General features: G+C 55.2%; 2 protein-coding genes across 2 annotated transcripts; both read right to left on the minus strand.

The window, feature by feature from the left end:
* Positions 1-1,525: 1,525 nt before the first annotated feature.
* Positions 1,526-6,599, minus strand: LOC145533961 (uncharacterized). The gene is made up of 3 exons (XM_081561314.1): positions 3,143-6,599; positions 2,431-2,743; positions 1,526-2,178 (listed from the first exon to the last, which is right to left on the minus strand). The coding sequence occupies exons 1-3, from the start codon at positions 3,377-3,379 to the stop codon at positions 1,550-1,552; spliced, it is 1,179 nt and encodes a 392-aa protein (XP_081417440.1). The 5' UTR covers positions 3,380-6,599; the 3' UTR covers positions 1,526-1,549.
* Positions 6,600-9,169: 2,570 nt separating this feature from the next.
* LOC145534060 (uncharacterized) lies at positions 9,170-10,962 on the minus strand. Its single transcript, XM_081561428.1, has 3 exons — positions 10,787-10,962; positions 10,075-10,387; positions 9,170-9,822 (listed from the first exon to the last, which is right to left on the minus strand). The coding sequence occupies exons 1-3, from the start codon at positions 10,919-10,921 to the stop codon at positions 9,194-9,196; spliced, it is 1,077 nt and encodes a 358-aa protein (XP_081417554.1). The 5' UTR covers positions 10,922-10,962; the 3' UTR covers positions 9,170-9,193.
* Positions 10,963-14,055: the final 3,093 nt, after the last annotated feature.

Genomic DNA, 14,055 nt, shown 5'->3' on the forward strand with positions numbered 1-14,055 from the left:
CTTCCTTCATCCACCCCCCACCCCCGCCGGATTCCCACATACCCTGACCCCTTTCTCCCGATTTCGGAGCCATTTCCAGAGTCCCGCTCATATGACCTCATTCGAAGTGCACTGTGGACGAGCTGCCATCTGCAGCTACTACCACAGCGGCCAAGGGCTTTAGCTCCCGACTACCTCCCTTCCTTTGGAACTTGGGGGCCCTCTACTCCCCACTTGCACACCACAGACCTTTGCTGAGGATTGTGGGGACCCTCACTCAGTTTGCAGTACGTTGTAGCCATCCCTGTCCTCTCTATACCTCCCTTGAAACTCAGCTTGTGAGCTCCTTTGGAGCAGCGTGGCCCACCTGGCTGCAACGGAAGAGACACAGCTGACAGTGAAACAACAGCTTAGATCTGAGACCCGGAAAGCTCTGTCAGAAGGGACCTCCCTCTTCACACCGTAGAGGCTGTAGGAGGCGCCAGGCTTTCGAACCAGTGCTGGGGCCAAAATGACTCCACAGCTGTTTTCCTTCCTGGGGAGGGTTCTGGCTCGAGTGGGAATGGCTCAAGTCTCCTAAGGTTCTGCAAGCCCACTGTGTGCAGATTCACGGTACACAGAGAGGAGAAGGTGGAGTCCTGCCCTGTAGGTGGTCACAGCTCACGGATGAGCCAGGCAGGCAGGCAGGCAGGGCATGAGAACACCTGAGCTGCCTTCATGAGTGAATGGTGTGGGGGCAGAGGAAGAGAAGCCGGTCTGCTCCCTCGTGTGGTGCCCCGGGCAGGTTGTCCCCAGAGGAAACCCTTACGACGGTGAGGACTATCACTGCTGTTTCCCAAGGGGTTCCGTCGGTGCGTGTCTTCCCCGGAGCGGTCAGGCCGTCTCTCAAGTACACGGGCCATGGGCATTGCCTCTCCTTGGAACTTCCCATGTGTTTCTCTTTTTTATGGAACAGTGATTTTCTAGAGGGGTTCTGGGCCACAAGGATGTTGGGTCATTTTCTAGCCTTCTGTCATGAAGAACGCTTTCCTGGGTGTTGGGGTGGTTTGTTGTTCCAGCTCCCTTTCTTGGCTTCTTTTGGGAGCTGGTGCAACAAGACGAGCTCAGCCTCTGCCTTCTGGCTGAGATGTCACCCTTGACACAGCAATGCCTGCCTGGAGATAATGATGGCAGTTGCCAAAAGGGCTTCGTTTGGCACATGGTATCTTGAAAGGACGTACACCGTCCTTTCAGATATCAAAGGCTAGTTCAAATGACATACAAATGAGAACTCTCCAATGGAGTCTTACAGTAGTTGGAGAGTCCAAAAAACACTCCGTCAGTCATTTCACTGAGAGTCATTGATTGGGGACACCAAGAATATAGGAAGGAATGCACAAAGAAAGGATGAAATTGTGTTCAGGATCGGGGGAAGGGATGAACAGGGCGTGCTTGCCTTGAATCCAGGCTTTGTTGGGGGGTGGGGCATAAAGATCAAACGGGTCTGAAACTACAAAGTGGTGATGGTAACACAGTATCACCAGAGTTACACAACAGTGTTCCCAAATTGCAACAATGATGAAAAAGTTTACTAATCCCAACTTAACCAACAAAAGTACAGGAAACCATACAAAAAATAAAACATCACCAGAAAGGTGGAAACAAAGCAAATGCAAAGCAGTTCAGGGGAAAGGAACTCCATGTCCCCTGGGGGCAGACCGAGTTGCCAGCGTCCACGGTGAGCAGACGGGGATGGAGGCTGCAGAGCCGACCGCTCCCCTGGACGTGGTGTTTCCGGCAAGGGCTCTGGGTGTCTGTCCAGAGCGGGGGCTCGTTCTCCCTGCAGGGGTGGGTGAGTCATCGTGGGCGTCTGGGTGTTGCGCGGGAGCCAGGGCAGGCTCTCCCTGCCGAGGCGGTGACTCCTCCTCTGCCTCGGGTTCTCCTGCCAGAGCCCGAGCAGGTAGAGGTGCACGTGGAGGTGGAGGTTCTGGCTGAGGGGGTGGGACATCAGTGCCTGGGGCTGGGGGTCCTGCAGGCATGGAGATCCGATCTGCCCGGTGTGCTGGCCAGTACCCAGCTGGCCTGGTGTCTCTGCGAGGGCAAGTCTCGGTTCTCCATCTGCCCTCGGTGGATCCCTGGGTCCTGCACCTGGAGCCAGCACCTCTGTAGGGACAGGTCTGGGAAGCGGAGCCTGGTTCCAGTTGGAGGCCAGTGCTAGAGCTGGGGGAGAAGCAAAGTTTGCCCACAGGCCAGCCTTGGCATGTGCGTCTCCCGGGACAGAAAGCTTCCAAGAGATTCCCAAAGAATACCCAGCGTCGGATGTCTTTTGGGACTGAAGTGTGCAAGATGGGGGGCGGGGGGTGTGAGGCCAGCGCTTGCTGCAGGCCCAGCAGCAGCTTTCGGGGACTCGTCCCTGTGTAGCTCAGCACCCCCTCCCCACACACTCCCGTGCACCAGCCCCAGCGTCCTCACCTCTGTGCTCTGGCGTGCTGGGCTCCAGGTCCTCCTGCTGCCTCAGAGGCCGGGGTTCTCGGGACTCTGGGTCGGAGCCGGGTGTGCTGAGCTCCGTGGCAGCCTCAGACTGGGCCGCCGGGTGTATCCTGGGCGGTGTCTCGGCAGCAGGCCTTCCCCGCCTCCGCTTCTCCCCCGGTGGGGCTGATGCCTCCGTGGGCACGCTCACCTGGAGCCTGCACTGGGCCTCACGGGCGGGGGGGTGGTGCTCCGACCCCTCCCTCCGGGAGGTGGATGGGGTGTCCCCGTCCTCGGCCTCATCACGTGGGAAGCTCTGCAACGACAGTGACCGTCAGCCAGCCATGCTAGGAGTTTTCCGAGCTGGGCCTGGGCAGTGGAGCCGCTGCTTCTGCCTGCTCGAACTTCTCTTCCCAGAAGGGTCAGAGACGTGTGTCTGCTCAGATCCCCACCCGGGAGGAAAGAGACCCACCTGAGGGTGTGAGGTCCGCCTGGGCGGCCGCCGCTGCCCGCACTCTCCCCATCCCGCCCAGCCTGCTCTCCCCTGGGGTGTGGACACAACTTGTCCGCAGGCTTCTGACCCCACATCCGCCTGGGCTTCCTTGAGGGAGACACACCCCAAGAAACCCGCATCCACACACACAGGCAAAGGACCCGCTGTTTCCGGGTGGCATGGGAGAGGCGGCCTGGTCCGTCCTGGGGCTCCCCGTGTTACCTTTCTGTTTCTCCGGGCAAAGGGCCAGAGGCCTCTCGGGGGTGTCCTGAGCCAACGTCGACAGGGTGCCCGCGCACACTGCCTGTGAGCACTCCTGAGGCCCCGGCCTCTGGGCAGGGGCAAACAGCAGAACATCCTGGCAGCCAGTGAACTGGCTGGGGGCTCCTCTCCGCTCTGGAGGCCTGGATACCCGGGCTGCGGGTTCTGTTGGGTTCTGTTGCCGGCAGGTGACATCATCTCCTGGGGTTCGTGCTGAGGTCCCTTCCCCAAAACTTCCCAAGGGAATCTCTGGGTTTCTGACTGCTCGACCACCCCCCTTAGGCCATGTGCAGGCACAGTGACACCCACACAGCCCAGCCCACAGCCCTGGGGAGGCCTGGGTTCAGCCAGGGCCTGAGCTCCGAGGACCCCACTGCTCTCAGACCAGGCTCCTTCTTCTCATAAGTGGTGTGGCCCTGGACAAGCATATGCCCCTCAGGGTTGCCCCAGTCTCTCCATCTGCAGAGTGGTGGTCATTCTCCCATCTGCTTCCTAGGTCTGTCGGCCTACGAGCAGCTCCATGCCTTTCCACCTGGGGCCGATATCACGTGGAGCTTGTGCGCTGAGACTTCAGAAAGAAAGATTCCATCCAGGGCTGACACAGCACAGAATGGGGCAGAACGAGGCCTGGATGTGCCGTGGTACCCAGGAAAAGGCACTCCCCCTCCTGACTGTTTTGAGACCCCGCATCCAAGTTGGAGGACCGAAAGGAAGACTCGAAGGTCCCCCTCTCTTATAGAAAAGAGTAGCCAACTTTCTGCTCCTCTGTTTCCATTGAGATTCTGTTCAAGTGTCCCAGCTCGGCTTCTGCGGGTGGCTGAGCTTCTAGTGGCTCCCTGCGTTCTTGTCTTTTCCTCTCCAAACCTTCCGTCCTTTTCCCCCTTCTGGGGTGGAAGGGCGCTGTCATTGCTTCTACCTTCGAGGCAGATTGAGGAAAAGTCTGGACCGTCGACTCCTTTCCTCTCTTTGGTTCCGTGTCTCTCTCTGGCTGTGTCCCTCTCTTTTCCTTTCTCAGTTCCGTCTGTGTCTTCCTCTTTCTCTCTCGTGTGTGGATGGATGGATGCTAGGGATGCACATGTATATGATTAGATGAGGGTTATGTTTTAGGGATAGGTTAGAGGGAGAGAAAGGCTTTAGGTCGGAGTTGGTCATGGGGGAAGGGTCAAGGGTGGTGGTGGTGTTGTTTCTTGGAATCTGAGTGCTGTGCATTCTTCGTCTCTTTCCATATGAACCCCTTCTCAGATACACCACTTGCAAGGAGTCTCTCATGTTCTGTTTCCTATCTTTTGCATTTGTGAATGCTTAGCTTCTCTGTTGTGAAGAGGTTCCATTGGATGGAAACCCATGGGTGTACTTCGTGTACCTCTTTGCCTTACTTGAAGAGACCCATTTCGACCTCCGCCCAGCAAATGGCAAGGAGACTCTGATGTTAAGGAGCCTTTGACCTACGCTTCTTTCTAGCTATCTCATGACATCAGTCTTTAGGGTGAGGTTTTCCCCCTATATTGAGGTGGTATGAGATCAAAACCAATAGCGTTCTTCAGATGTAGCTGTCTGGTTTTCCCATGGACATTGATTGAAGAGGCTTTCTTGTTCCCATTTGGATATTCTCCCCTTCTGTGTCAGAGATGAGTTGACCATGGATGCTGGGGTTTGTTTCTGGACCCTCCACTTTATTCCATCGATCTGGATCTGTGTGTGTTGTTGTATTCCCAATAGCATACTGTCCTGCTGCTGCTGCTGCGGCTAAGTCACTTCAGTCGTGTCTGACTCTGCGTGACCCCATGGCCTGCAGCCTACCAGGCTCCTCCGTCCAGGACGTTTTCCAGGCAAGAGTACTGGAGTGGGTCGCCATTGCCTTCTCCGATACTCTCCTGAGGATCCTAGTTTGGTCGTCTAATTTCCTTTCACACAACCTTGGATGTCCGTATCGGGGCTTTTTCGTCGGATTGTATTGACAGTTTAGGCTCTTTTCTGTCTCCGTACCCCTTTTGCAATTCTTTGTTCGGTGCGAAAATGCATTGGCATTTTGGGAGGAATAGCATCGAAGCTGTGGATTGCCTTGTGGGGCTGTGACATCATTTTCCCAATAGGAATTCTTTCCAGCCCTGAGCACAGCTTCTCTTTCCAGTGATTGGTGTGGGCTTGATCTTCCTTCTTCCATCTCTCGCCGTTTTGTGAGAACAGGTCCATCCTTCCCTTCTGGGTTAGATGGACTGGTGGGTATCACTTCAGTGAATGGCATTGTCAGTGGGGGTGATAATTCCCTTCTCGTTGGAAGACTTTGCTGTGAGTATTAGAAATGCAAGTGACTTCTCTTCCCCTTCCTCCCTGTCCATCTCTCAGAGCCACCGGGAAACAGAGGCCTCATCCACGGTCACACAGGCCTGAGGGGGTGCAACTAGACTGTTGTTTCTTCAGGCCCTCAGTGCTGGACATCATCCGGGATCCTCTGTGTGTGTCTTCCTCAGTCTGGTGTCCCTTCAGACCTTTCCCTAGTTTTCACAGGCTTGTTGTGTTGGTGTTCTTTGTCTGTTTGGAGACACATCCTTGATAAGCTTTGTGTTTCCACTCATTCGTCTCGCGATGTATGACCTGTCTTTTGCTTTTGTCATGAGGTCTTTCCCACAGTAGATATCTTTGATTTTGCAAAGTCCACTGTATTCTCTGGGTTTTTTTATTTGTGGACTGGCTTTTAGTTTTGTGTGTGAAGACTCAAAGCACGTGTCCGGTTTCTGCTCATTGTTCTTCGAGATTTGTGACAAGTTTTCATGGCAAGTTTGTCTAGGGATAACTGGAAGTGAACTCGGTGTAAGGTGTCAAGTCTCCATCTCCATTCCTGTCATCCCCTGCAGTTTCCAATTCCCTGTTCCTGAGTGGTTTTAGAGACCTTGTGGGGAGTTTGGTTGCATTGGAGTTTGCATTTCCACCTTGATTCGATTCACACTGTTCTGCCCTCAGGGACACTGTCAAGGGGGAGTGAGGAGCAGCCTGCACTTCCAGCAGTGACCACACGGTGGGGCGAGTGCTGCTCTCCCCTCAGGGAGCCCCAGGCCACAGGCATCCCAGTGAGGAGCCAGCTCTGTGCTCAGCTGAAAGGAGTTAGTCTCTCAGGAGCCTCTGAGCCCTTGCCTTTGGATCACCCAGGGTGGGCATTTACTGGGACAGAAAAAATTGCCCTGAATTCCATGGACGGAAGAGCCTGGCTGTGTAGAGTTCGTGAGTTGCCGCGAATCAGACACAACTGAGGACACAAAAATTCTATAGCTTAAAACACTTTTTGGGGTTGGGGGGGAGTGAAAGGGGGGGATGTGGGTTTTTTTGTCTTATATAATAGCCAAGGGAAATCTAGTTTAAACCTAAATTCACATAGACGGGAAAGGTATAGCTCTCCGTCACCCTATTAAAAAAAAAAAAAAAAAAACTACTAAACTTTTCTGAAAGTTTATTTAGTAGCTTCCTTGAGCAGTTCATTGTGAAGCATTTTTTTTTTTTTCTGTGACATTGGCCTCATTAAAAAGCACGGTTTGCCTTTACTGGATAATTCTGTTCATTGGTTTCTTAGGGAACCTTGGTAATATTTGAGTTTCCTGGGGAGTATGGTCCCATGACCTGGCCCTGGCCAATCGGTGCGTTCCACCTCCCTGGCCACTGTGATTGGCTCCGGGCTGGGGCAGTGCCCAATCGGGGCCCAGGGCCGGGCCTCCCGTTGGAAGCCAGGGGAAGACGAGCTGTCGTCCTGCTGGGGTAGGGGAAGGGGTGGGGCCGGGGGAGGTCAGGCTCCAGCAGTGGGAGGGGCGTGAGGCCCGCCTGCGGCAGTTGGTGACCTTCCTGCTCCCCTCAGGGCAGAGCCGCCGGCCTGAGAATGAGGGCGCTGCTGAGCCCAGGGCCTGGGATGGCCCGTTGCTGCTGTGGTCCCAGAGCTCCACCCGAGACCTGAGGGAAGCCGTCTGCCCGTGAGTCCTCTCCCGCTTGTCTGTCAGCTTGTTTGAACCATGCTGGGTTTTCTGCCCAGCTGGCTAAGGGGAGTCCCTGGAAATGCAAGGGTGTGGGTTTTGGCAGACTTCAGGGAAGACATGCCAGATGAGCCTGGGAGACTCCAGCTTAATCTGGATTCAGGAGATATCTCTTCGGGCCAGCTAGTAATTGTAGGATAAGCCTAATGAGTCTTCACAGGATGAAGAGAGTAACGTGCCAAGGTAGCAATCGATGTCCTCATTCGAGAGGATGAAGCTGGTGCTCAGAGAAGGGGGGAACTTGGCCACAGCAAGGAGGTGTGCACCCAGACAGAACCCCCAGATCCGGCCACTGGAGCTCAGGGAGGCCACTGGTGTGGCTTGTCCCTGTGGCAGGGGCCGAGGCACGCAGCCCACCCTGATTCCTGCGGGGGCCTGACTTGGGAAGTGCCATCTGGTAGCTTTGAGACTCACCAAACCAAATTGCACTGGAGAGAGGAGGGACACCTTCCTTCATCCACCCCCCACCCCCGCCGGATTCCCACATACCCTGACCCCTTTCTCCCGATTTCGGAGCCATTTCCAGAGTCCCGCTCATATGACCTCATTCGAAGTGCACTGTGGACGAGCTGCCATCTGCAGCTACTACCACAGCGGCCAAGGGCTTTAGCTCCCGACTACCTCCCTTCCTTTGGAACTTGGGGGCCCTCTACTCCCCACTTGCACACCACAGACCTTTGCTGAGGATTGTGGGGACCCTCACTCAGTTTGCAGTACGTTGTAGCCATCCCTGTCCTCTCTATACCTCCCTTGAAACTCAGCTTGTGAGCTCCTTTGGAGCAGCGTGGCCCACCTGGCTGCAACGGAAGAGACACAGCTGACAGTGAAACAACAGCTTAGATCTGAGACCCGGAAAGCTCTGTCAGAAGGGACCTCCCTCTTCACACCGTAGAGGCTGTAGGAGGCGCCAGGCTTTCGAACCAGTGCTGGGGCCAAAATGACTCCACAGCTGTTTTCCTTCCTGGGGAGGGTTCTGGCTCGAGTGGGAATGGCTCAAGTCTCCTAAGGTTCTGCAAGCCCACTGTGTGCAGATTCACGGTACACAGAGAGGAGAAGGTGGAGTCCTGCCCTGTAGGTGGTCACAGCTCACGGATGAGCCAGGCAGGCAGGCAGGCAGGGCATGAGAACACCTGAGCTGCCTTCATGAGTGAATGGTGTGGGGGCAGAGGAAGAGAAGCCGGTCTGCTCCCTCGTGTGGTGCCCCGGGCAGGTTGTCCCCAGAGGAAACCCTTACGACGGTGAGGACTATCACTGCTGTTTCCCAAGGGGTTCCGTCGGTGCGTGTCTTCCCCGGAGCGGTCAGGCCGTCTCTCAAGTACACGGGCCATGGGCATTGCCTCTCCTTGGAACTTCCCATGTGTTTCTCTTTTTTATGGAACAGTGATTTTCTAGAGGGGTTCTGGGCCACAAGGATGTTGGGTCATTTTCTAGCCTTCTGTCATGAAGAACGCTTTCCTGGGTGTTGGGGTGGTTTGTTGTTCCAGCTCCCTTTCTTGGCTTCTTTTGGGAGCTGGTGCAACAAGACGAGCTCAGCCTCTGCCTTCTGGCTGAGATGTCACCCTTGACACAGCAATGCCTGCCTGGAGATAATGATGGCAGTTGCCAAAAGGGCTTCGTTTGGCACATGGTATCTTGAAAGGACGTACACCGTCCTTTCAGATATCAAAGGCTAGTTCAAATGACATACAAATGAGAACTCTCCAATGGAGTCTTACAGTAGTTGGAGAGTCCAAAAAACACTCCGTCAGTCATTTCACTGAGAGTCATTGATTGGGGACACCAAGAATATAGGAAGGAATGCACAAAGAAAGGATGAAATTGTGTTCAGGATCGGGGGAAGGGATGAACAGGGCGTGCTTGCCTTGAATCCAGGCTTTGTTGGGGGGTGGGGCATAAAGATCAAACGGGTCTGAAACTACAAAGTGGTGATGGTAACACAGTATCACCAGAGTTACACAACAGTGTTCCCAAATTGCAACAATGATGAAAAAGTTTACTAATCCCAACTTAACCAACAAAAGTACAGGAAACCATACAAAAAATAAAACATCACCAGAAAGGTGGAAACAAAGCAAATGCAAAGCAGTTCAGGGGAAAGGAACTCCATGTCCCCTGGGGGCAGACCGAGTTGCCAGCGTCCACGGTGAGCAGACGGGGATGGAGGCTGCAGAGCCGACCGCTCCCCTGGACGTGGTGTTTCCGGCAAGGGCTCTGGGTGTCTGTCCAGAGCGGGGGCTCGTTCTCCCTGCAGGGGTGGGTGAGTCATCGTGGGCGTCTGGGTGTTGCGCGGGAGCCAGGGCAGGCTCTCCCTGCCGAGGCGGTGACTCCTCCTCTGCCTCGGGTTCTCCTGCCAGAGCCCGAGCAGGTAGAGGTGCACGTGGAGGTGGAGGTTCTGGCTGAGGGGGTGGGACATCAGTGCCTGGGGCTGGGGGTCCTGCAGGCATGGAGATCCGATCTGCCCGGTGTGCTGGCCAGTACCCAGCTGGCCTGGTGTCTCTGCGAGGGCAAGTCTCGGTTCTCCATCTGCCCTCGGTGGATCCCTGGGTCCTGCACCTGGAGCCAGCACCTCTGTAGGGACAGGTCTGGGAAGCGGAGCCTGGTTCCAGTTGGAGGCCAGTGCTAGAGCTGGGGGAGAAGCAAAGTTTGCCCACAGGCCAGCCTTGGCATGTGCGTCTCCCGGGACAGAAAGCTTCCAAGAGATTCCCAAAGAATACCCAGCGTCGGATGTCTTTTGGGACTGAAGTGTGCAAGATGGGGGGCGGGGGGTGTGAGGCCAGCGCTTGCTGCAGGCCCAGCAGCAGCTTTCGGGGACTCGTCCCTGTGTAGCTCAGCACCCCCTCCCCACACACTCCCGTGCACCAGCCCCAGCGTCCTCACCTCTGTGCTCTGGCGTGCTGGGCTCCAGGTCCTCCTGCTGCCTCAGAGGCCGGGGTTCTCGGGACTCTGGGTCGGAGCCGGGTGTGCTGAGCTCCGTGGCAGCCTCAGACTGGGCCGCCGGGTGTATCCTGGGCGGTGTCTCGGCAGCAGGCCTTCCCCGCCTCCGCTTCTCCCCCGGTGGGGCTGATGCCTCCGTGGGCACGCTCACCTGGAGCCTGCACTGGGCCTCACGGGCGGGGGGGTGGTGCTCCGACCCCTCCCTCCGGGAGGTGGATGGGGTGTCCCCGTCCTCGGCCTCATCACGTGGGAAGCTCTGCAACGACAGTGACCGTCAGCCAGCCATGCTAGGAGTTTTCCGAGCTGGGCCTGGGCAGTGGAGCCGCTGCTTCTGCCTGCTCGAACTTCTCTTCCCAGAAGGGTCAGAGACGTGTGTCTGCTCAGATCCCCACCCGGGAGGAAAGAGACCCACCTGAGGGTGTGAGGTCCGCCTGGGCGGCCGCCGCTGCCCGCACTCTCCCCATCCCGCCCAGCCTGCTCTCCCCTGGGGTGTGGACACAACTTGTCCGCAGGCTTCTGACCCCACATCCGCCTGGGCTTCCTTGAGGGAGACACACCCCAAGAAACCCGCATCCACACACACAGGCAAAGGACCCGCTGTTTCCGGGTGGCATGGGAGAGGCGGCCTGGTCCGTCCTGGGGCTCCCCGTGTTACCTTTCTGTTTCTCCGGGCAAAGGGCCAGAGGCCTCTCGGGGGTGTCCTGAGCCAACGTCGACAGGGTGCCCGCGCACACTGCCTGTGAGCACTCCTGAGGCCCCGGCCTCTGGGCAGGGGCAAACAGCAGAACATCCTGGCAGCCAGTGAACTGGCTGGGGGCTCCTCTCCGCTCTGGAGGCCTGGATACCCGGGCTGCGGGTTCTGTTGGGTTCTGTTGCCGGCAGGTGACATCATCTCCTGGGGTTCGTGCTGAGGTCCCTTCCCCAAAACTTCCCAAGGGAATCTCTGGGTTTCTGACTGCTCGACCACCCCCCTTAGGCCATGTGCAGGCACAGTGACACCCACACAGCCCAGCCCACAGCCCTGGGGAGGCCTGGGTTCAGCCAGGGCCTGAGCTCCGAGGACCCCACTGCTCTCAGACCAGGCTCCTTCTTCTCATAAGTGGTGTGGCCCTGGACAAGCATATGCCCCTCAGGGTTGCCCCAGTCTCTCCATCTGCAGAGTGGTGGTCATTCTCCCATCTGCTTCCTAGGTCTGTCGGCCTACGAGCAGCTCCATGCCTTTCCACCTGGGGCCGATATCACGTGGAGCTTGTGCGCTGAGACTTCAGAAAGAAAGATTCCATCCAGGGCTGACACAGCACAGAATGGGGCAGAACGAGGCCTGGATGTGCCGTGGTACCCAGGAAAAGGCACTCCCCCTCCTGACTGTTTTGAGACCCCGCATCCAAGTTGGAGGACCGAAAGGAAGACTCGAAGGTCTCCCTCTCTTATAGAAAAGAGTAGCCAACTTTCTGCTCCTCTGTTTCCATTGAGATTCTGTTCAAGTGTCCCAGCTCGGCTTCTGCGGGTGGCTGAGCTTCTAATGGCTCCCTGCGTTCTTGTCTTTTCCTCTCCAAACCTTCCGTCCTTTTCCCCCTCCTGGGGTGGAAGGGCGCTGTCATTGCTTCTACCTTCGAGGCAGATTGAGGAAAAGTCTGGACCGTCGACTCCTTTCCTCTCTTTGGTTCCGTGTCTCTCTCTGGCTGTGTCCCTCTCTTTTCCTTTCTCAGTTCCGTCTGTGTCTTCCTCTTTCTCTCTCGTGTGTGGATGGATGGATGCTAGGGATGCACATGTATATGATTAGATGAGGGTTATGTTTTAGGGATAGGTTAGAGGGAGAGAAAGGCTTTAGGTCGGAGTTGGTCATGGGGGAAGGGTCAAGGGTGGTGGTGGTGTTGTTTCTTGGAATCTGAGTGCTGTGCATTCTTCGTCTCTTTCCATATGAACCCCTTCTCAGATACACCACTTGCAAGGAGTCTCTCATGTTCTGTTTCCTATCTTTTGCATTTGTGAATGCTTAGCTTCTCTGTTGTGAAGAGGTTCCATTGGATGGAAACCCATGGGTGTACTTCGTGTACCTCTTTGCCTTACTTGAAGAGACCCATTTCGACCTCCGCCCAGCAAATGGCAAGGAGACTCTGATGTTAAGGAGCCTTTGACCTACGCTTCTTTCTAGCTATCTCATGACATCAGTCTTTAGGGTGAGGTTTTCCCCCTATATTGAGGTGGTATGAGATCAAAACCAATAGCGTTCTTCAGATGTAGCTGTCTGGTTTTCCCATGGACATTGATTGAAGAGGCTTTCTTGTTCCCATTTGGATATTCTCCCCTTCTGTGTCAGAGATGAGTTGACCATGGATGCTGGGGTTTGTTTCTGGACCCTCCACTTTATTCCATCGATCTGGATCTGTGTGTGTTGTTGTATTCCCAATAGCATACTGTCCTGCTGCTGCTGCTGCGGCTAAGTCACTTCAGTCGTGTCTGACTCTGCGTGACCCCATGGCCTGCAGCCTACCAGGCTCCTCCGTCCAGGACGTTTTCCAGGCAAGAGTACTGGAGTGGGTCGCCATTGCCTTCTCCGATACTCTCCTGAGGATCCTAGTTTGGTCGTCTAATTTCCTTTCACACAACCTTGGATGTCCGTATCGGGGCTTTTTCGTCGGATTGTATTGACAGTTTAGGCTCTTTTCTGTCTCCGTACCCCTTTTGCAATTCTTTGTTCGGTGCGAAAATGCATTGGCATTTTGGGAGGAATAGCATCGAAGCTGTGGATTGCCTTGTGGGGCTGTGACATCATTTTCCCAATAGGAATTCTTTCCAGCCCTGAGCACAGCTTCTCTTTCCAGTGATTGGTGTGGGCTTGATCTTCCTTCTTCCATCTCTCGCCGTTTTGTGAGAACAGGTCCATCCTTCCCTTCTGGGTTAGATGGACTGGTGGGTATCACTTCAGTGAATGGCATTGTCAGTGGGGGTGATAATTCCCTTCTCGTTGGAAGACTTTGCTGTGAGTATTAGAAATGCAAGTGACTTCTCTTCCCCTTCCTCCCTGTCCATCTCTCAGAGCCACCGGGAAACAGAGGCCTCATCCACGGTCACACAGGCCTGAGGGGGTGCAACTAGACTGTTGTTTCTTCAGGCCCTCAGTGCTGGACATCATCCGGGATCCTCTGTGTGTGTCTTCCTCAGTCTGGTGTCCCTTCAGACCTTTCCCTAGTTTTCACAGGCTTGTTGTGTTGGTGTTCTTTGTCTGTTTGGAGACACATCCTTGATAAGCTTTGTGTTTCCACTCATTCATCTCGCGATGTATGACCTGTCTTTTGCTTTTGTCATGAGGTCTTTCCCACAGTAGATATCTTTGATTTTGCAAAGTCCACTGTATTCTCTGGGTTTTTTTATTTGTGGACTGGCTTTTAGTTTTGTGTGTGAAGACTCAAAGCACGTGTCCGGTTTCTGCTCATTGTTCTTCGAGATTTGTGACAAGTTTTCATGGCAAGTTTGTCTAGGGATAACTGGAAGTGAACTCGGTGTAAGGTGTCAAGTCTCCATCTCCATTCCTGTCATCCCCTGCAGTTTCCAATTCCCTGTTCCTGAGTGGTTTTAGAGACCTTGTGGGGAGTTTGGTTGCATTGGAGTTTGCATTTCCACCTTGATTCGATTCACACTGTTCTGCCGTCAGGGACACTGTCAAGGGGGAGTGAGGAGCAGCCTGCACTTCCAGCAGTGACCACACGGTGGGGCGAGTGCTGCTCTCCCCTCAGGGAGCCCCAGGCCACAGGCATCCCAGTGAGGAGCCAGCTCTGTGCTCAGCTGAAAGGAGTTAGTCTCTCAGGAGCCTCTGAGCCCTTGCCTTTGGATCACCCAGGGTGGGCATTTACTGGGACAGAAAAAATTGCCCTGAATTCCATGGACGGAAGAGCCTGGCTGTGTAGAGTTCGTGAGTTGCCG

The sequence above is a fragment of the Giraffa tippelskirchi genome, chromosome 14, assembly GCF_054371585.1.
Source record: "Giraffa tippelskirchi isolate mGirTip1 chromosome 14, T2T-mGirTip1v1.2.pri, whole genome shotgun sequence".
Lineage (NCBI taxonomy): Eukaryota > Metazoa > Chordata > Mammalia > Artiodactyla > Giraffidae > Giraffa > Giraffa tippelskirchi.